The sequence below is a fragment of the Varroa destructor genome, unplaced genomic scaffold (genome assembly GCF_002443255.2).
Source record: "Varroa destructor unplaced genomic scaffold, Vdes_3.0 BEIS01000005.1, whole genome shotgun sequence".
In the NCBI taxonomy this organism is placed as follows: domain Eukaryota; kingdom Metazoa; phylum Arthropoda; class Arachnida; order Mesostigmata; family Varroidae; genus Varroa; species Varroa destructor.
In genome coordinates this window covers 18,287,932-18,307,711 of record NW_019211458.1, presented here as the reverse complement: position 1 = coordinate 18,307,711, position 19,780 = coordinate 18,287,932, and the positions used below count along the sequence as shown (strand labels likewise).

The 19,780-nt window shown below is 40.1% G+C and overlaps 1 protein-coding gene and 3 long non-coding RNA genes across 8 annotated transcripts in view; 2 read left to right on the top strand and 2 right to left on the bottom strand.

Annotated features, from left to right (window-relative positions):
* Positions 1 to 3,882, top strand: part of LOC147755377 (uncharacterized) — a 42,682-nt gene extending 38,800 nt beyond the window's left edge. The window contains exons 1-3 of one of the 2 annotated variants that reach the window (XR_015327788.1): positions 775 to 2,079; positions 2,385 to 3,017; positions 3,225 to 3,882. This is a non-coding gene — a long non-coding RNA (uncharacterized LOC147755377). Of the gene's footprint in view, positions 1 to 774; positions 2,080 to 2,384; positions 3,018 to 3,224 lie in introns of those variants that run through there. The other variant, XR_015327787.1, reaches the window with a different exon arrangement.
* LOC147755378 (uncharacterized) lies at positions 470 to 3,038 on the bottom strand. Its single transcript, XR_015327790.1, has 2 exons — positions 2,930 to 3,038; positions 470 to 780 (listed from the first exon to the last, which is right to left on the bottom strand). It is a non-coding gene; the product is annotated as an uncharacterized LOC147755378 (long non-coding RNA).
* Positions 3,883 to 5,405: 1,523 nt separating the features above from the next.
* Positions 5,406 to 8,348, bottom strand: LOC111251891 (mitogen-activated protein kinase kinase kinase 13-B-like). Of its 2 annotated transcripts, XM_022808990.2 has the most exons (3): positions 8,241 to 8,348; positions 6,556 to 7,937; positions 5,406 to 6,394 (listed from the first exon to the last, which is right to left on the bottom strand). In XM_022808990.2, exons 2-3 carry the CDS (start codon positions 7,843 to 7,845, stop codon positions 6,332 to 6,334), a joined length of 1,353 nt encoding a protein of 450 aa, XP_022664725.1. In that variant the 5' UTR covers positions 7,846 to 7,937; positions 8,241 to 8,348; the 3' UTR covers positions 5,406 to 6,331. The 2 variants fall into 2 exon arrangements, with proteins under 2 accessions (XP_022664725.1, XP_086845385.1); XM_086989259.1 differs by having other exon boundaries at positions 6,556 to 8,332.
* Positions 8,349 to 8,640: 292 nt separating this feature from the next.
* LOC147755376 (uncharacterized) lies at positions 8,641 to 18,875 on the top strand. Of its 3 annotated transcripts, XR_015329153.1 has the most exons (4): positions 8,726 to 9,201; positions 14,671 to 14,735; positions 15,250 to 15,312; positions 17,242 to 18,875. It is a non-coding gene; the product is annotated as an uncharacterized LOC147755376 (long non-coding RNA). The 3 variants fall into 3 exon arrangements; XR_015329154.1 differs by lacking the exons at positions 8,726 to 9,201; positions 15,250 to 15,312 and adding an exon at positions 8,641 to 8,711; XR_015329152.1 differs by lacking the exon at positions 15,250 to 15,312.
* The last annotated feature ends 905 nt before the right edge of the window (positions 18,876 to 19,780 follow it).

The following is a 19,780-nucleotide window of genomic DNA, read 5'->3' as shown; positions in this document are numbered from 1 at the left end:
ATTTCTGGTTTTAGGAGTTTTTCCCTTGAGATATAATGGGGCCATTCAGTCCTATCTTTATGTGCAGACTGCTCAAGATTGACGGAAACGTTCTCTCAAACATTTTTTTTTTGCGTTTTTCGACGAATTCATCATATTTCAATGTGTTATCTAGTCGAAACAAGAAAATCACACAAGTGTCTTGGACCTATTTTATGTTCGGATAGAAATTGCTTTCAGAGTATTATTACACTAAATAGTACAGCTAGAGCCAGCTAAATTTGTCCGCAGAGAAATTGGCAGGCTCCAGGTTCCACATCTCAAATCCAGATTCACACGGCTCTCAGCAATGAGCTAGGGAATTTTCCTCTTTTTTCAGCGTGTCATTTCCAGGTAACTCTTTGTTTAAACACCCTGACCATTTTTATTAATTGCGCGAGTGGCGCTGATTGTTAACTTGTTATCATCATTAAGAATGATTTCCTACCTCTCCGTAGTACAAAGTATGTTTTATTTAGCGCAGAAGAGGTCTTCTTAAGCGGACGTATGCACATGTGTGCCGCTGTCTAGGCAGGTAGAACAATACAGAGCGTAACGAACCAGTTGATCAATCGGATCTTTGGCGGTCATCGAACAGATAGTCAAGGCTCAAGGAGCATTGTATGATACTTTAACCTTCAAATTGGGTAAACAAATACTTTTTTTCAGCAAGCACGTTAAGACGGCAGGTTTAGGGATGGCTAATGGACCTCAACAAGCGCGAGTGCAGAGACAAGGTTTCTCCCAACGCACGACATATGCCTAAAAAAACATAGAAGAAATTGAGGAATGTGATCGAACGAAGCCGAAAATGATCTTCTGGGGTCAATTATGCTGTGGGCAAAATTTCTCAGGAAAAACAAACCTATTTATAATAATTATTATTATTTTAGTAACGATAATAATAACGACATTAATAGATCACGATATCAACCTAGGTAGGACCTTTTTGTACGGGGAGAGCTTCTTTATTTTGTGTTGTTAATTAATTAACAAGCCGTAGCCGCTTTTGTATATGACTTGATAATAAAAAAACTCTTGCCATAAATCTCGCAAAGGCCGTTTTGCCCGTGTTTTAGTTCAATGAAACCTTGAACTGCTACTCGTACTTTTGTGGATGGTGTAGGAACTAATTCCCGATCTTGTTCACTGAACGTTACTTCCAGCTGAACAGCTTCTAATAATAATGGTATCGTTGAATAGCCCCTAGTCAATACAGAATCAATGGTTATCCCACGATCTTTTTTCGTTTGTGGATTGCTGACGTGATTGACAGGTTTGTAGTGGCATTATGAATTTAACTTCATTTTTGACGTAACACGTCACGACCGCAATCTTTCCTGCGTCTTACTACCCGAAACCTACTTGGATTTTATGGCTGTTATGCCACTCAATGAATCTGCGAATCATCGCGTGACAGCTTTATTGCAATGTCACGCCTAGAAGACAGGCACGTTGCGCTGTTATAACACATCAGCCAATGAACAGCATTTGAAATAGGACACAAAAGAACTTTCGGTCCAGGTCTTCATCATATAATCGGGTATTATTTACTTTGGCGCTGTTATCGTCTGATGCGTGTCTGTGTCATCCTGGCTATATTTGCGTACCAAGACATCATTACTATAATATGGTATTCAAATGCAGCGGTGGCAGACGCTTCAGACCTATTTCCATTGACCTCTGCCTCGTGACAGATTTATGGAGCTATGGATAAGGTGAAAAAAGACGGATTTCCCAATACGATATACTATTGTAATAATGGCGGTCAGAGAAGCGGCGGTTCTATCGGGCGCCATATCCAAATGTTCATCGTAGTTGTAGCTAGTAGCCGTGTGTAGTGTATGTAATAATAATAACTGTGTGTTGACGGTTTAAGCAGACTACGGACATGTGCTTGACAGTTATTTGTGTGTGTTACGTGTTTCGGCCAAAGGCTAAACCAGTAAAAATATCTACATTTTGTTGTATGACCCTATACTAGCCGGCGAGAATCGAAGATGCAGCGGATCTGTCTAGACCTATACGTAACGTAGCTTTAACTCAAACCACAATCGCAGGGTAACGTTAGGCAAACTTCCATCGAAATGAACCGTGTGTCTATCTATGGTTCGGATACGGACCATAACATGTCCTTAAGCTGCACGAAGTTAACCTTATGTCGTTCATGACAGTTTACTCATAGCGTACTGTTATTGTTTAGCTGTTATTTAGTTAAATATCGCCACAGTAGAGTATAAAGCACTTGAACTTTCAAAAAAGTAACTGCTGTTTAATAAAACCTATTCAAATATGGGTGTGCGCCTGCACACTATAGTTTTAGGCACGTGAAAAGTTAGAGTATACCTTGCCTTTGTTTATTTCAGAGGAATTCACACTATAAGCAATTGAGCCTATTGCTAATACTGTGCTGTATCAGTATTATTTCTATAAATAGAGAAGGCTCTCGGGGCCCGAGTGAGCATTCATTCGATGTCTCAACAACGTCCGTAAATGAAGTTCGCCGACTTCATCTAATGGACATAGATGGATTGACGTGTTTGTATAAGAAAATGAATTCCATCGAACGTACAGGCGTCATCAAAAAGTTCTTACGGATATACGTTTGATGTACGATACGGGCGATCTTCTCATGTTATTGCGGAAATGTATCCATTCGCTGACATAAAGAAAATAATACGACGAAAAACAACGCATTTATTATTTGCAGTCATGCTTGTCAGCTCTTCTGTAACATCGTAAGGCTGTTTAGCTTATGAGTTTACGCTGATGAAATCGTTTTCATTTGCGAACTCGCCAGTGGCACGCACTCAACTTCGTTTTCTGGCCATTTTGCTCAGATAATCTGCTATAGAACCGCCGTCCTGCTTTTGTCTGACTTCAGTTTTTAGTTCGTCACTACCATACGCACCTGCTTCGGGACAACGCTCGTTTTAGTCAGAGTCTGTCCTCGAGTGGCTCATTCCCTTAGCAGCGTAGCGTAAACGGATCCCCTGACGGTACGTGACTTATCGGCTTGCTAGAAAAAAAAAATGATCATAGCCTATATAAGACGTTACGTTACCGCTGCGCAGTGTTAGAAATGAAGGCACTACCAGGCATCGAGTAATAGACGCGCGTTATAGGTCGCCAATGGGTGTTGGTTGAGGGCTTTCAATATACTGTCATCGTTACGATTGCTTTCACTATCGTTGCTATTATTTCAGATGCTGATCATTCGGCCAGAAGCGATCTGTAACAGCAGTTCGGCCGACTACGATTGTGCCATTGTTTTTCTGCCTCTTATTTCTTCTGCCGCGCCTGTGCTCCAGAAGACAGTTATTGTAGTAGTCATCAGCATCAGAAGCCCTGCGCTATTTTACTGAAGGGACCAGACCACATCGTGAGCAAGCCGGTGACGACGGAACGCTTAGCAAACCGCCGTGAAAAGTTTAATCGTATGCATCACCCCTGATAGTATCCTGATAATAGCAACACTGTGGCCTAATGGATCGGAAGGGAAGCTGCTGGTATTTTGAGACGAGGCGGAATTTCGAACGACTATGAACTACACTGAAATGCAGTGGTTTGCTTGGAACTGGATGATGTCGCGTCACAACGCATCGCGATGCCACGGAGTTCGACGTAATGCCACAGTATCGTAAGAAGCAGGACCCACAACTACACCGTGAAAGATACGTGACCAATAAGAATCGATGTAAACAGTAAAATTAGAATAGCGTTAGAGAAACCCGAGTGAGTTACGAACTGGATAAAACGACGATGGAGAAGGGTATACGCATTTAATCACAAACGACATGATATAAAGTAGTATTATGGGTATGAATAAAGCCGCAGCTATACAATGAATCGAATTATTTATAACGATATGCTCTTTTTTATGCTGTTATACCATTCTTACTCAATATTTCTTTGGCTCGGCGTGTCGCATCTAATAGAAGATTGATTTATTACGAGATAATTATACGAAAAAAAACACTATTGAGTTACAAAATAAGAGTGCCCTGAAATATGCAATGTAAAAAATCCTTGTTGAATAGAAAAAAAAAAAAAAAAACGGTGTAAACAATGTGTCGTGCAAATTGTTTTTCGAGCATTTTTATGAGTAAGGCATGGTTTGACATGAAAATGGTCTACAGTTTACCTATCATACATACATATATATCTATATAGAAAGATATCTGTCACTGCTGAAGGTGTCCATGGTTGTTGTACTGTCGTGTATTGCAGAAAGAGATAAGAAGGCAAAAAAGACAAGATAATCTACTGGTAGACGCATAAAGACAGGCACATTGTCGGTTGATACTCTACGGTTGCCCAATAAGCAGTAGAATGAAAGGTGTTTCTAGGTGATAGAGTTAGGGAGTAAAATGTATCCTATCTTGCAGGCTCTTCGGTTAAGCAGGCATCTAATGCATTGTGTTAGTATTAGCTAAACGCAACCCTGCGACCTGAAGCAGCATGACTGTAAAGTTAATAAGTAATTATACAGGTTATGTCCTGAAGACTGAAGTCCAGGGACAGAAAAAAAGAAAACTTTAGTGTAGATGTTCCTTCAATATAAATCCACTAGGCACTAACTAAATATGTAATCGATAGTGTCTTAGCCGTTTCAATTTAAATTGAGATTTTCAAAAGCTTTTTTTAAACTGTAGCATACGCCGAAAGTGTCTGACGAGATTGACTACTGGGATTTAATTTCTAGACGTTTCCATACAACAAAATCTATCGTAGAGTTCTTGTCTGTACAACCAAAGGTCCATTTACCAGTAACTCTTCAAGCACAGTCAATAAAAACATACATAGATCTGCCTGTCTGTGAAGAAAAACTCAAACCACCCGTTCAAACGCCTAACTCGACGTGATGCCTCAACACCAAAAGAGGTAAATAGAATTAACGCCAGCCTGCATATCGCACGTTGGCAGACTCAGCCATTGGTTAAAAAGTTGGGCAATCGTTTCAGAAGAACAGGTAAATTAAAGGAAAAAGAGAAGAATAAAGGCACTGCGTAGCAAATACGACAAAGAAATTTGTAGCTTAAAAGTACGGCGGACCATTTTAGAGAGCACAATACGTGGCGGCGTCTCTTTGAGGAAACCAAATTGATTAAATGTCATTCTAGGTAAGGTGGAAACTAAAGAAAGACATGATGTGCTATAGAAAAAGAAAATGGTCGTAGTATCTGTTATTTCTGAGAAGGGTTCAAAAAACACCCAGAAGATACGATACGGTAAGTTACAAGCGGTTGCCCCGGCCACCTATTTACTCATTTTTTTTTTACGGTTAGAAAAGACAAGCTAGAATGCGCTCGACGTTTAAATTCGATTGTATCAATAGGATTTTTTCAAAGTTTGTTTTTGTGAGTTTTCAAAAATAGAACCAATGCTAGAGGTGTACTGTATACACGGTGATGTGGCGGGGACATGCCCACCTCACAGGTTGTCTTCTTTATTCCAGTTCTAGATGATTAACTAATACAGTCGCTTAAAGATAGTTATTGTACTCTAGCTTCTTTTCGTTTTGCGAGTTATCTGTTGATCTGCTTGAAGAAAAAGGCTTAAAGGGATCTAGTGTTTGTCGCACATTTGCCCAACTAGTCATTACACTGATTGATTAAATTATCTGTATGTATTAGCCTAATGGTTTGCTCTACATATGCCTAACCTTATTCAACAGGTCAACACAATATATACATAGAGCCAAGGAGGTATTTTTGTCACGGTACCCTTATTTACTGTGCAGAACGCTACAGCCAACCTTGTGCATACAGAGATGTTGCGAAGCAGCGTAGATTCCTGCTATTTATTATTCAGTGCCCAGTTGTCGGCTTAATTTATTTGAGATATTCGAAATAAGGAAGAATTTAAGGTATCAAAATTTAACAATCGGCTCTAAAGCTGGGATAACCCGAAAAACGATGGGAAGGTTACACAGGAAGTGCGTTAGTTCATTTTCCAGATGTAAGAGTACCGGGACATAAGCGGAAACATCATTGCGACATTCTTATCAAATGCCAGCTAACTTTCTCATAAGTTCCACCTATTTTATCGCTGATAACTGAAGTTGCCTGGCATACCACTACGTTTCGGTGCAACTATAGCCCCTGTGCAACAGCCAGTTTCTTAGTCGCTTTTAAAAAACCTAAATAGGCAACTATGATAGGAGTAACAGATGTTGCTCGAAACCTGGTGGAGTACTGGTTACCGTGTCGTCCTTATGTGCATAGTTGTCTTACGGTAGGAAAACAATCTCGCGTTCTACCCCCCGGTCGCAGCTTAGTCCTGTGCTTAAACAGAGATTTCACCACATTACTTATACAGTGGCAGCAGAAAATTCCGCTTCGCGAATTGTCAATGTGCGTTTCCATCGCATTGCCTGTAAAGTGTTGCCGCAAAAACGAGACGTCGTAACTTAGAAGTTATACAGGCAAAACCTGGAAGTTGATTTTGAACTATTTCAACTCATGTGATACTAATGTTGGGTGAACGCTCAACTCGAAGGCAATAAGTAACGTAATAAGCAGTCCTTTAACCTACCTCGTCTAAACATTGATCCGGCTTGTCGCCAGTCTCTAATATTCCAGTGTAATAGTGCCAGGCGTAACGATCATACTCAAAGTCAGCAATCGGTCCACCAGAAAGCTCCCTGTTCGCTTTAAGCCACGGATTCGTAAACTCATTGCTTTGATCCAATCCAACTTCTGTGTTCCATTCGGCTTGCGCCAGACAAAAAGCCTTTTCTGAAAATGACAACAGGTCACTGCACGCTGTTTCTAGACGCCTGATGATTTGCTTGAAAGAAGGTCGTTTCTGCGGTTTGTGGTTCTGGCATTCTTCTATCAACCTTCTGTAGCCTTTCGGCAAAGACCTTGCTATAGGTAGACCAATACGATTCTGAGCCACGCCGTAGAGAATCATATTAGGGTGTAAATTTTTGTACGGGACTTCGCAGGTCAGTAGTTCCCAAAGGACAACACCGTATGACCAGACGTCTCCGGTATAACAGGAGGATTCTTTCCGAATATTCTCTGGTGAACTCCATGCTGCAGTGTACATAAACCGTTGATTAGACTCAGGCCTTCGCAACGCCTTACTGCCACCGGTGCTACAAAAATCAATGATTTTGACGTTACTTTTACGTCCAATCAATATGTTTGGCGATTTGAGATCACAATGAATAATTCGATGTTTATGGAGATACTCCATTCCAGCGGCGATCCCCTTGGACCACTTGACAACATTAGACGGAGTACTTTGTCCATGTACATGTAACGCTCCATATAGATCTCCGTAGGGGCAGTATTCCATGACAATAAAGTATTGCTCTGCTTGGGAGCATACGCCAAGAAAATGCACAATGTTTGGGTGGCGAAGTTCCTTCAAATGATCGAGGTCTGTGTCGCGATTTCTCTTCACTTTTTTTACGGCAACCAATGTATTTTGATACATGCCGAGGGACACCGCGCCTTGCCCACCCTCTCCAAGCCGAAAATTCAGCTCATCGATTTCGTCGTATAGAATCTCCCAGCGTCGATTAGGTCTTTTGCTTTCGCTCATGTGTGAAGTACTCAGGTCGGAGAGAACTTCTTGCGTGCATCGTGAAATGAAACCGCACCAAGACCTATTGCCAGATCCGTCCCTTGTGTCACCTTGGAGCTTTGTGTATAACTTACTCGTATATTTCTGAATGGCCTTTTTTGCAAACTTTGGTACGATGCGCTGCCAAAATGATTGTGACGACTCAATTTTATATGACGCTGAGTGGTGGCAGTCGAAGTTAACCTCAATGGAAGCCGATAGCGATAAGAAATCTGATCGTAGCGACATTGTAGTACACAAGCCGTTGGATTCGCGCTGGTCTTGGCACCGCTTTCCCACGTCGATTCTGTCACTTTCGTTGGCGTTGCGTGGGGCGACGACTAGCGATACAGAATTCGTCATTGTGACCAGAATTTGTTTTATTGCGAGTATTTCTCCTATATCTTCGTAGCTTTTTTTTACGATGTACACGATCTCAAGGAAATGCGCAGATGATAGTTATCTACCTATTTTTTCGATCCGAGCAGCAATACTTCAGCTCAGACCCGTTCGACATTCCAGGTTTCCGACGAAATGGCCACAATAAATGATAACAGCATGGGACATGTTCATATTAATTAGCTCATCTGGAAATGGTCGGAACATTGATTCATCGCACACTGAATTGACACTCAACTACTTACTGTCACAGGTACGCGCTTCTGGATAGCCAACGGTGTTAACCGATGATAACAGCAGCCGCCGCCGCCACTGCTGCTGTTGCTTGCGCAGACGAATTTATAAATACGGCACAAGTTGATACTATTGGGGTTCATTTGGCCACCTCCTCTCCCCGGAGGCGTTTCATTCTTGTGCGGACAACACACCTACCGCTTGACCGCGTGCGTGCGCGGTGACACAGGTCATCATCCTTTTATGGCAACGGCTCTACTTCGCTTCTGCATGCACATAAAGTTTGCATGCACTTCCAGCAAATGATGAGCGTTGAGGTATAATACCCTTTCCTTTTACCTGGGAAACGGATAGCAGTCCGACTACAGTAGGTCGACAAATCAGCTAGGCGGCTAAAAAAAAATGCGACAGCGGAAAGACAAATGGTACCGTATGTGTATATCTAAACGTTGGCATACAATGGTTCTTTTTTTTGAAACACAGTAAGTATGTTGAAGCAAAGGCATCGATCGTCGCTTCGAAGCATTATGTATTTGTGCAAGATACCCAGTACATCGCTTAAGTTACAGTGCTATCTATATATAAAATAGAAATTTATTGTCTATCCTACGAAAAACAAGTATTACTCCAGCGAGGCAGCTGAATGAGTTACTGAATGGCGTTAGCTATTTAAAATTTTGACAATTATTTCGACGGAAGGTAAATTAAACGTAAAATCTGAAAAAACCGACTGAATCATCCTCGATAAGGGGTAAACGCGTGTATTTGTAGGTTATACTTTAACGGAAATCCTCTGTTATAGCATCAGTTGCAAGAGGCTATTTAACCCGGTACATTTGGGACGGTCTACTTGTTAATGTCTTAATAGACGTCTTAATTAGATGAATGATCGACCGAAGTCGTTCATTGCACAGTCGAAGTCTGCTGAATGGTCAGGATCGAGTATATCGTGATGATATGCACTTATAATAGGTAAGTTCTTCATGTTAACTAATTCCCAACTTTCGTTATTGTTAAAGTAGATCTGGGAAGGCATTATTAAAATTGGTGAGATGCTTTTAAATTTCGCAATCGTTAATCTTAATGAATATGACTTGTACAAATGGGTCCGCTGAGTGTGATGTGATGGATAATATAAAATTTTTTTAATCCCCACCCATGAATATCACAATATTAGCTCAGGTCCTACGCTGTTTGGTAGGTCCGTGGCCAAATTTGTAGCTTCGCAATTAAAATTTCGCTATTAAAAATACATTATTATTTCGGTAATTACTACTGGGTCCTGGCCAGTAAAGCAAGATGTATAGCAATTATCTAAACTGAATCCGAGAAAAGTTCTCAAAAAACTTATAGCACATGCTGCTAAATAATATAATATCTTTCAAGAAGAGACAGTAAACACTCGTATATTAGTGATTAAAGCAATTGTCTTCTTTCTATCTTTTCAAATAGCGTATGCAGTCTTAGAAAAATTCAACGGGACGGTCCAGTTTCTTTTCGTATCTCGTACTACGTTTAAACGCTACTCTATAGAGGCCAGACACGCAAGCACTGGACGGTATTATCCCGTTTTATGGGGGGGTTTATAGTAGGTTTATAAGATGGGTTTAAAGTGAAGCTGCAATTTTCCCCGAGTCGAGGGAAGACGATACATCTTATTAGGAGAATGTTACAGATTTTTGCTAGAGTAAACAAATTCATTGTATTGTAGCCGGTCTGTAGCCGATATACTTCTCCGAAACTTTTATCAGTCTCAGCGGCGGGTAAATAGTGATAGAGATAGCTGAATATAGAAGCCGATCCTTTCAGACACAATGATTGATGCTTTTCGGAATTTAGCTAACCCCCAAGCGGGGCATACTGTGAAAAAAAAAAAGAAACTCATAGTTTCTGTTATCAGTTTCATAGCTTTTTAGCAGTAGCGGTTATGTATATGCGGCTGCTCCATATTTACGAGAATCTCAAGATTGGGGTTATGCCTATAGTAAAACGATGCTAACTTGTGAGCGTATCACGATCTCTACAATCGAGACGAGATTATGGCCAGAGGATTATGACAGCTGTTGTTTTCCGCGCACAGCATCGTTACGAAAAAAGACAAAAACTATATTTCATGCAAAATGAAATAACTAATAATAACAATAATGAAAGTAGTGATATAGTTTTTTTACATCGAAATTGAAAGTAATTGTATCACAGCATTAGTGGTTTTACTAAGTTGCTTTCGTAACGTTAGCGCCTAAAGTAACTTTCGAAAGAACACATATTTGAACTGCAGACCCACTAAACGTTACATGCAAAGCCAAGAACAGATAACCCACGTAGAATCGGTCTGATCAGTTTCCTTTGCTATACTGAATTTTTTGCTTTTACCAACTCCAACCGATTCGTCGCTACCTTTTGTCATGCCGACGCGTGTTGGTTGGTTTTTTTTTCTAGCGGACTCGAAGCTGAATAAGAATCAATGTTTTCGAAATTATCTATTACAATTAAGATTATCCGTTCCCTTTCTATTCCGGAAATAGCACTTGAAAAGAAACTTTAATTTGCTTTTGTTTTAATGTTGCTTCTCTATGTATCATATTTTTGGCTCTATACACATGACTGTGCGTTGCCCCTATTTTTGTCTTATATAATTTACAATTCCTACCTCAGTTACTTACCATGAACATAGTGCAGGGCACTTATCGGATTGCAATACCACTTTACCAATCAGAAAGCTTATTTTCTCCATAGATTTTATTATCATAATCACCTGGGACAAGGGTAGCTGCACCGTACTTCTTCACCATGAGCAGTTCGGCTAAAAATGTATGTACTTTGTAGACCTTATAAATCTGAATTTGATCAGGAGGGCAAACGATATCGTTGTCGCGATTCCTGAAAATATCTCTATATTATTAGGTTTTTTAGTAGATTTTGGACTCGAATCAATAGCGGCATATAGAAATCTTGTCTGTTTTTAAGAAGGCTTTAAACTTTCTCTTCGAATTCAGCGTGAGTGCCCCCGAGTCGAGGTAACTGTAATGCAGTTACTTTGTATAAGGGACATCTATGCGTCCCCTTATTTCAGTTCTACTTACTCAAAGCTGTCATGCAGTTGTGATTGTCTTGGTAATATTTATATATTTTTGTAATTGTATATATGTGTGTGTGTGTGTGTTAAAGCTTGTGTCATGTGGACGCACGTATGTAACTTAGTACGTAACAGCTCGTTTCCACGTTCACTTAGTGGTAATACAAAAAAAATACAGTTTGTCGCTAAAAATGGTGTTGTACGCAACGGTACATCACTTTATCTTTGAACCGATTTATAATCTTGATTCCCTAAAGTGGATATTATTCTTTGCAATGGAAGATCGCCGCAATTGGACTAAAAAAAATCGTATTAGGTAACGGGTAGGAACCCGTCTCCATATTTCTGGAATTTATCGATGATGCGTACATAAAATGCATTCTTGCGTTCTATCATTCCGTCTGTTATTTGTTATCTACTGATATGATACGCGGCGCGTGATCGCTAAGGAACCAGTGAACAGATATAACGACTTCCTGTAGTTCTTCCGGCATCACTGACAACCAAAAGCTGATCAACAGTATAGCCAGTCGGCAAAAGTCGGGACGCTGTGCTACTTGTATAGAAGTCCCGAGAATGAAAATTATAATTTTTGAAAAAATTATATTAACGTTTCTTATAATTGTAAGCTTACTTATGTTTTATTAGAGAATAAGTGCCGATGCCTTTGCACATTTCTCTAAGTTAGCTATTCCTTTATATTTAATTATTAATATAGTATGTAGTGATGCACTATGCACAACACGATGAGCATTTTGTTTGCATTAAGTGTGGACAGTCTTGTAATGTGTGTTTGACAAAAAAAGATAATATATTTTATCTGAAAAAATTCACGAAAGTCTTTAGCTTTTTCAGCTTGTCTCCGGATCGTACCCGTACCGTGTTGTTCGCTGGCGACAAGATGTCGCACATGTTTTGGGTTTGTGCTTCTATTTTTCCCGTCACCTTTGAAAGTAACCAAACTCGGTTCTGATAACGTCTCGCCTCTAGGTAAACTTCCTCCTGCAACAAAAAGGAATGCCTTCCTCTATTTCCATTTTGCGCAAAGACGCAACCTGTTAGATACGGCTACAGAGCGATCAATTTCAACGTTCCTATACTCTACAATAATTAGGTTCGACCCCAAACAAAAACAGGTGGTCTCAACAAGTAGATTCGATAGCCCGATATCTGAAATTAAAACAACCAACACGTCAGACACTGTATAAAATTGTAACGTCCTGAGCGACAAACAGTGCCATACAATCACCAGGGCATGCGTCACAAATGGCTGTTTGACACGTTAGATTTCGATTCGAGAACACAAATATCTTCGGCTAGTTTAGCGAAATACGACAGCTCCTGTAAACAATATAAAACTACGAACCCTTATGAGCATCCGTATCGATCGTTGCCCCGCAGTGATTACGTCTGGACAAGTTTCCATTTTGAGGATTATTGCATGAATACGCATCAGTATACCGTATGCATCTTAAAATGTTAGCGCCTCTTTCGAGTTAGCAGATTGTCTACAGGTATGGTTAATCCGTGGGAAAAGAGTTTAGCTAATGGGTTTCTTCTAGATGACCACCTAATAGTTGTAAAAGACATCTGCAAGCCAGAAGCAACACGAGCAAAGCCAGAAAAGAAACATACATTGTAAAGATACCATTCTACCGGGTGGAGCTTTGAAGTTCTTCAACCATTGAAAACTCGTTCCTAAGCCACAAAGCTTTTTAAATAGGAACACCTGTAACAACATAATGCTTTGCGAAGTTAAAATGAGTATGCGCTAGCCGATAGGGCACCGAAATCTAATGACGATTCCGTAGGTTTGTCATATTAAACTGAGAATATTTAAAAGGGATCTGAAGAATGCTCTGGCTTCGGTACTGTGCGCATATGCGTTGAACTACCAACAAACCAACGTAAAATACTTTAATAATTTATATTTTTTTATTTATAATTTAATAAATGCTTTGAATATTCTTAAAGATTGCTTCCCAAGGCATTCAACCTATTTATATACCTAAACCTTGCAAACAGGTGTACAAACCCTCTGCGACGATCAATAGTAAACCATCGATGATGCTTCAGCTATGCTTTCTTTCGATATGACCTAGGCTACGTTGTATTGCACTATTTTTTATATTTATTTGTTTCACTATAATTTACATCTATATATTTCATACATTTACATCACATGTGTATATAATTAATTTGGGTAAAGCCGATCTTACTGTTACCGAGTTGCCCGTTAAATGTAGACAAAGTTCGAGTATAATAAGTTGGGCGTATACACAACGATATTAAAATAGTTCTTTATTGTGTAGAAACGATTTGGTCCCCGGACTGGTTATCCGTTAAGGTCTCGCTTTGTGTTAGAATAAGAAGGCAGGATGTTTCTTTCGGGCAATTAGTACTGCGTATACGTAAAGGGATTATATTTCTGCAATGGCGTAAAGCACAGACTGAGCATTCTAGAGCTGTATGTGATGCCTTTTGATGGAAACGCCCGCAATCTTTAGCTTGAATCTATTGCTACTACACGATACGTGATTCCTCACCAAGGTGTTATTTTTTCCACCATTATGAACGTCAAAGGCGTAGGATAGTATGCGTGTTAATAATTCTGAAGGAATTTTTTACATTAGAGACGATTTTCTAATTATATTATGTTCGATACAACAAAACTTGGAAAAAATCGAAGAGTCGAAAGCTGCTAGGTCTAGGAGCACTTAACGTAACTTACTCAACCCATACTCAACTTACAAATCCTGACTTAAATAAATACTGATATATACAGAACAGTTATAATTGTCCATTTTATTTTTCAGTTTAACACGTTATTGGATTGGAATTTGTCGCGCTATTGAAAATGAAGCCAGGCCAATTTAACCAAAATGCATCATCTCAGGCCTAGTGCAAGCACTACGAGGGCCTTTCTATATCTATTACGATATAAATACTTCCCATAGAGTTAAACAATGGTAGCACAAAAACTGTTGAAGTTGGACTGAAGTCAAATGGATTGAATAATACCAGGTTGGAGAAGCAGTGCCTTCTGAAATTTAAATTTGCAGATGTCGAATTACGTGCTAGTACCGGACGTATTTCGCTAAATCGTACTATACTGAAGGTGTTACGAATAGGTCTGCAAAAGCATTCTGAGGGTCTTTGATTGCCTCGTCTCTATATATATACATTGCCTTCATGTGACTAAGAAACAGCGCGGCAGGAGTGGCATTGCATGCAGTCACTCTGGATTATGAGGTCACATCAACATATACAACATGGTCTTCATTCATGACTTCCCTGTCAGACAATACGTTACTGTGTATCGAATACAGTCGTATTTACAATTTATGACTCTGTTTTAATTCTAGGTTTCTACAGTAGCTGAAGTGCTCACGTCATTTATCGGACATCCATGCAGACCGTCAAGACCTCTGTAAGGAAAAGTAAACACAGGCACTTGATTTCCTAACACTTACTGATTTCTTGCCGCACGAAATAGTTAAAACTGAAGCATGAAATTCTCCGCAAAAGGCTAATTGCCCGCGGCACGACAGGTTCAACCTGTCACCAGGAAGGGCAAACAATGATTGATTTGTATAAAACCCTAATCCACCAATCAGGTCTAAATCCTGTGTACCTGCCTTTACCTGCATAAATCGTATTTCTTAAATTAATTAAAGCAGTAATTAAGTAATCTAATCTGGCCTGGCACAACTGAATTGGTGTAACAAGAGGTAGGTTGGGGGGTCACACACAATCTATCTGTCTTTTTCAGCGATTTTCGAATCGTTGCGGATAAACAGTAATTAGGTTGTGTCTCTTTATACAAGACCAACATTCTGTTCGGATCATCTTATTTTCTGAACGTTGAACGTTTAGTGGATAATTATGCGCAAATAACGTTTCAAGTCTTTATTACAAAATTGATATTATTTGTGCTGTTTCAGTGCTTCGTTATTAGGATAGGAAAAGTCAAGCGATTCCCAATACTATGACTTCTATCGGTCAAGGTTTGCATCTAACAGAACAATAGTGAAGCTTGAATAATTTTGTGTTGTTCATGCGGGCAGGTGGTCCGATGCCGTCTGGAACTGGGGCTTGTTGCCAGATCTTTCATGCTAACACGATTTCTGATGTACTGATTCTGTGAAGAATCAGAAAAAAACCCTTCATCAGGTCGGGACTGCAAGATTTGTGGAGATCAGCTTGGTAAAACGAGCCTACACAAAACGTATTTTCTTGTCTTCTTCTGGGTATTCTGCCAAACAACCCTTCAATTAAACCCAACCGCCCATTCAACCTATTCGAAACATTTCACAGGGAAAAACCTCAGACGAACAGCTTTCGACATAATTTGCGTTTCACTAATAGAACAAACAGCCATAATCAAACCTACCTTTTCAAATTTAATAAGTACCTGTTTATTTCCGCGTACATATTACTGTTTAATTTAATCTATTTATCTATAAACGTTCCCGTGTAAAATTGCGAATATGGCAAAGATAAAAGTGTGGAAATCAAATTTGGTAAAAAAAAAATTACATAAACGGCACTATCGACAGTGTCGGGTTGGTGGTTGTGAGAATCGAACGAAGCAAGGCTACGATAAAAGCGTGCTTGTATAAAGGATTCTAAAGTTCATTGCGTGCGGGAGCATTTAAGACAACTTCACACAAATTAAACTACCGTATCATTCCTGCTCATCCTCGATAATATTCTACTGATGCTCGCCTACCATTTTGCAGGCTATGCGTTGTACTGGAGCGTCGTCCCCTAGCTAAACTGTCCAATGCATCTAATGGCGCGACCTCATATTAGGTTAATATTTTGAGTCAGAATGTGAACTATCCGTGGCATTGTGATACGTGCGTGCGAATTCGTGAAGGGTTCGGTAACCTTTTAACTCGGAAGCTTCATTCCAATGTGGCTATGTATGGGCTCAACGTGAGGCCACAGAGCTGTTACGCGAACATACGGTTCGTGCAGTAACCCAACGCGGCTGGTGGATGACATGATACGTAAATGACCTTTGAATGAGATGACTTTAGCCAGCGGGCCAGAACCTTCTAACTATCTGATTCATTCAGCCACTCAGACGAACTGTAAAAAATTATTATTTGTTGCCGTCAACCGCTTCCTATTTTATTCATCGCGGAGGAAGCCATCAGTAGAAAAATAATGTTACTACACGTGGACAGTCGTTACTACTTCTGCTTTTCTAGGAAATTGACTTTTGAGTGGGTGTAGATAAATTTGATGTGTAATGGTTTGTATTTCGCAATCTCAGATTATTCCCTTTAGCGCCATTTTGGTTAAACGATTCCTCGAGACTCGCTTCAACCAACATTAACAATTGGGGTGCAGGGTCGAACTGAAGTCGAACATCTGGAGGTTCATACATTGGTACATATGGAGGAGATATTGTACGGTATCGTATAATATATAGAAAAATAGCATATGCTATGTGGTAGACAGGGTTGACTCCATTATCTCTCCTGTTTATGAAATCCTTTCAAGAATATGGAGAAAAGATGCAGCGACCTTCTTCGTGCACTTTCCCACTATCGTACATTTCCATTACAGGTACAGGTTAAAGGTTACCTAGGATTATCGTGCCAAGTTCTAGCCTAAGGCCCTTATATCTATTGGATTAAAACTGCATGAACCACTGGTCTGTTTTCTATTTACATTGAGATTCCCTATTGTTTTGTCCTTGAAATAAGGGACGGTGTTAGTTACAAGAAGATGGATTGCTGGCTAATGCATAACTTACTCCCGCGTCTTATCTCTTTCTTTGTCGTAAACCGTCCAATTCAATGGATATTATGAGTATTCAAGTAATGGTTTGTTTTTTCATTAGTATATATGCCAATTCAATGTATTCGCCAAGTGAACAATAGCTTAAATTAACAAGATTGCAGTTCCAACCTTACTGCCAGGTGGTAAATCGACACTGACATCATGAAGAGATTTGTACTTAAGAAATGGACATTACACACTTCCTGCATGCGCCTGACGTTCGCTACCTATTACGAGGCATGGCGTCACGACACTCGAACGTAATCATCTGCGAGTGTACATCGCGCAAACTTACCTATACGAGTTTCAACTAATCGAGCGGACGTCAGCTGGTTATCGGAAGCAACCTAGAACTGGCCTTAGGAGCAGGACAGAGAGGGAGATTCGAAACACATGAGGGTTTCATAAAAGCGCATCGGAACACATTGTCTTCTTAAGTGGGTCCGCGAAGGACTAACTAACAGAGCTATCGACAAACCATTATAGACGGTCCAGGTTATACATTGCAGGACGTTGAGGATGGCTGGACTTCACGCGTACGGGCCTAACTGAAAACGCGGAAACTCACAACACCGTGCGCCCAATCCAATCAATGCGAACCTCTCTATAAATGTACAAAGGCTACCTATTCAATTACTAAAACAATTTATAGTGCCGTCGACCTTCGACTATTATAGCTGTGTACGTTGTTTTTCGGTAAACTGTTAACTTGTATTCTACTTGTAACTTGTAACTAGAAACTATGATCGATCAAGAGACATCAATCCCGATTTGTTCTGTGAGAAACAGTATTGATTTCGCAATTTTATGTGATCTTTGAAAGATCCTCCTCTAATCGAGTTGGACGTCCGACAAGCTAATATAATAATTGTAATCTTCTTATTTTTGTTTTCCTATTTAATATAAACATAAATAGCTAGCAGGCAACGTCTTAGAATTTACTAGTTAATTTTTCGGCCTATGATAGATTGCCTGCTTGGAAACGCTTAGTAACAATAAACCGACAAAGGAGTGCGCAATCAGTGCAAGACTGTGTGTGGATCCCATGATTGTAGCCTTTTTTTACACCGCCATTGCTGCTGGGAACTATCTACACCGACGGGATGCTTCACATGGCTGTATTATCATTGATTACCTTCGATCCAACCTAACTTTCGTGGATGGAGGGCCATTGAGGAAGAGGGCCCGGATGCTAAAAGATATTCCCAAGGACGATGTTAATAATGCGGTTTTATTTGCGTCTGGCCGCCCGCTGATATTACGTATCTATGACTGACGTCTTTGTGTCGTCTCCGTGCCTTTGATCTATAATATTATTGTAAATATTGAACAGCAGGTTTGACTGTTGGCAACAGTCAACGCATCCAATGTGAACGACGTTATAGACCTCTGAACATTCCGTGCGTGATTCTATTCCATTTTCAGTAACGGCCTATAGGGCGAATTCTAGCCAAGCTATATGCGGTCTAATTAGTATCTCTTGTACTTTCGATTATTTACCTTATTACCATTAGCTCGCTTATTGCGTAGCAATAGAATAGATGCTGCTGTTTTGCGATAGGCGCATATTGTTATAGAGACTGTTTCAAACGTTGATTTATAAATGACAAAGGCTATTACAGAATGTATCTTTTGTTTGCATTTTACGAATAGGAAAAAAACAGTTTGCGGAAAAATTAAACTATCATTAATGGTATGACGGCTTTATGTTGTAGGAAACCAAAGCTTGACCACGATCAGAGGTACAGACTAAATGGTAGAGTGGTAAAATGGTTTTGTGTTTTTTCGAATTTATTGAGAACGGATCAACATTAGCCAGCGTAGCATGGGGACCTGCCGGTTAATGGCCGACTGATTTAGTTGGTAACGAAAGAAATCTCGCATCTTAATTGACGCGATGATTTAGACGGCTAGCTATTGGTTGAAGGAAACCAGGCGTCGTGGCTACGAACACCGTTTATACCATACGTAATTACAACATCTGTCTCAGGAGAAAGCATCACACATCTGCAGGTAGATGTTTCATGTAGAAACGATAGATGTATTTGTTTCATTTGTAGCACATTGCTTCGATTCGTATAGGCGTCATACTTCCAACATCAAACAAGACTAATTGGTCATTTCGTCGACAGAGTTCGATTGCAGAGAACTTAACGTAAGGACAGTTCATACAAACTACAATGTATCCATGCTATACCGAAAGGCAGAAACCCCTGTAACAGAATTACGTAATTCTTTTTTGGCCTTGAAGTCTGCACAGAAAATTTGCTGGTTTGTTATGGTGCGCTTTGCGAAAGAGGATTCCTTCAAGGTCCCAGAGCTGGATTCGGCCGAGCTTTTGGCTGGGTTTCTACTAAGAATCATTTGCAGACAGTAGCTGACGCTTTCACAACCTTGTAAATTGCGTTTTGCTAGGCGCGAGGACCCAGTTAAGGATCAGCCGGATCAACGTAAAATTTCCAAACGGATATCTTATGTAGCTCGAAGCGGAAGAAACAGCGGCCCCTAGAAACCGTCCACAGGCAGCCATCGAACATCATTTCTTTACTATCACTCTGATCCTAACCCTTGGACACCCTAAAAGGATTATTATGGTTTTCGCTAGCGTCGAAAGTCAGCAAACCCGACGATGAAAGGACAACCAGATGTATAAATTATATGTTTTCAGGCATTTTTCTT

Coding starts and splice junctions, on each gene's coding strand:
- LOC111251891 (XM_086989259.1), bottom strand. CDS start 7,959: ATGACGAATTCTGTATCGCTAGTCGTCGCCCCACGCAACGCCAACGAA. Junction 6,395..6,555: donor CGGATCAATGTTTAGACGAG/GTAGGTTAAAGG, acceptor AACACTTTACAG/GCAATGCGATGGAAACGCAC.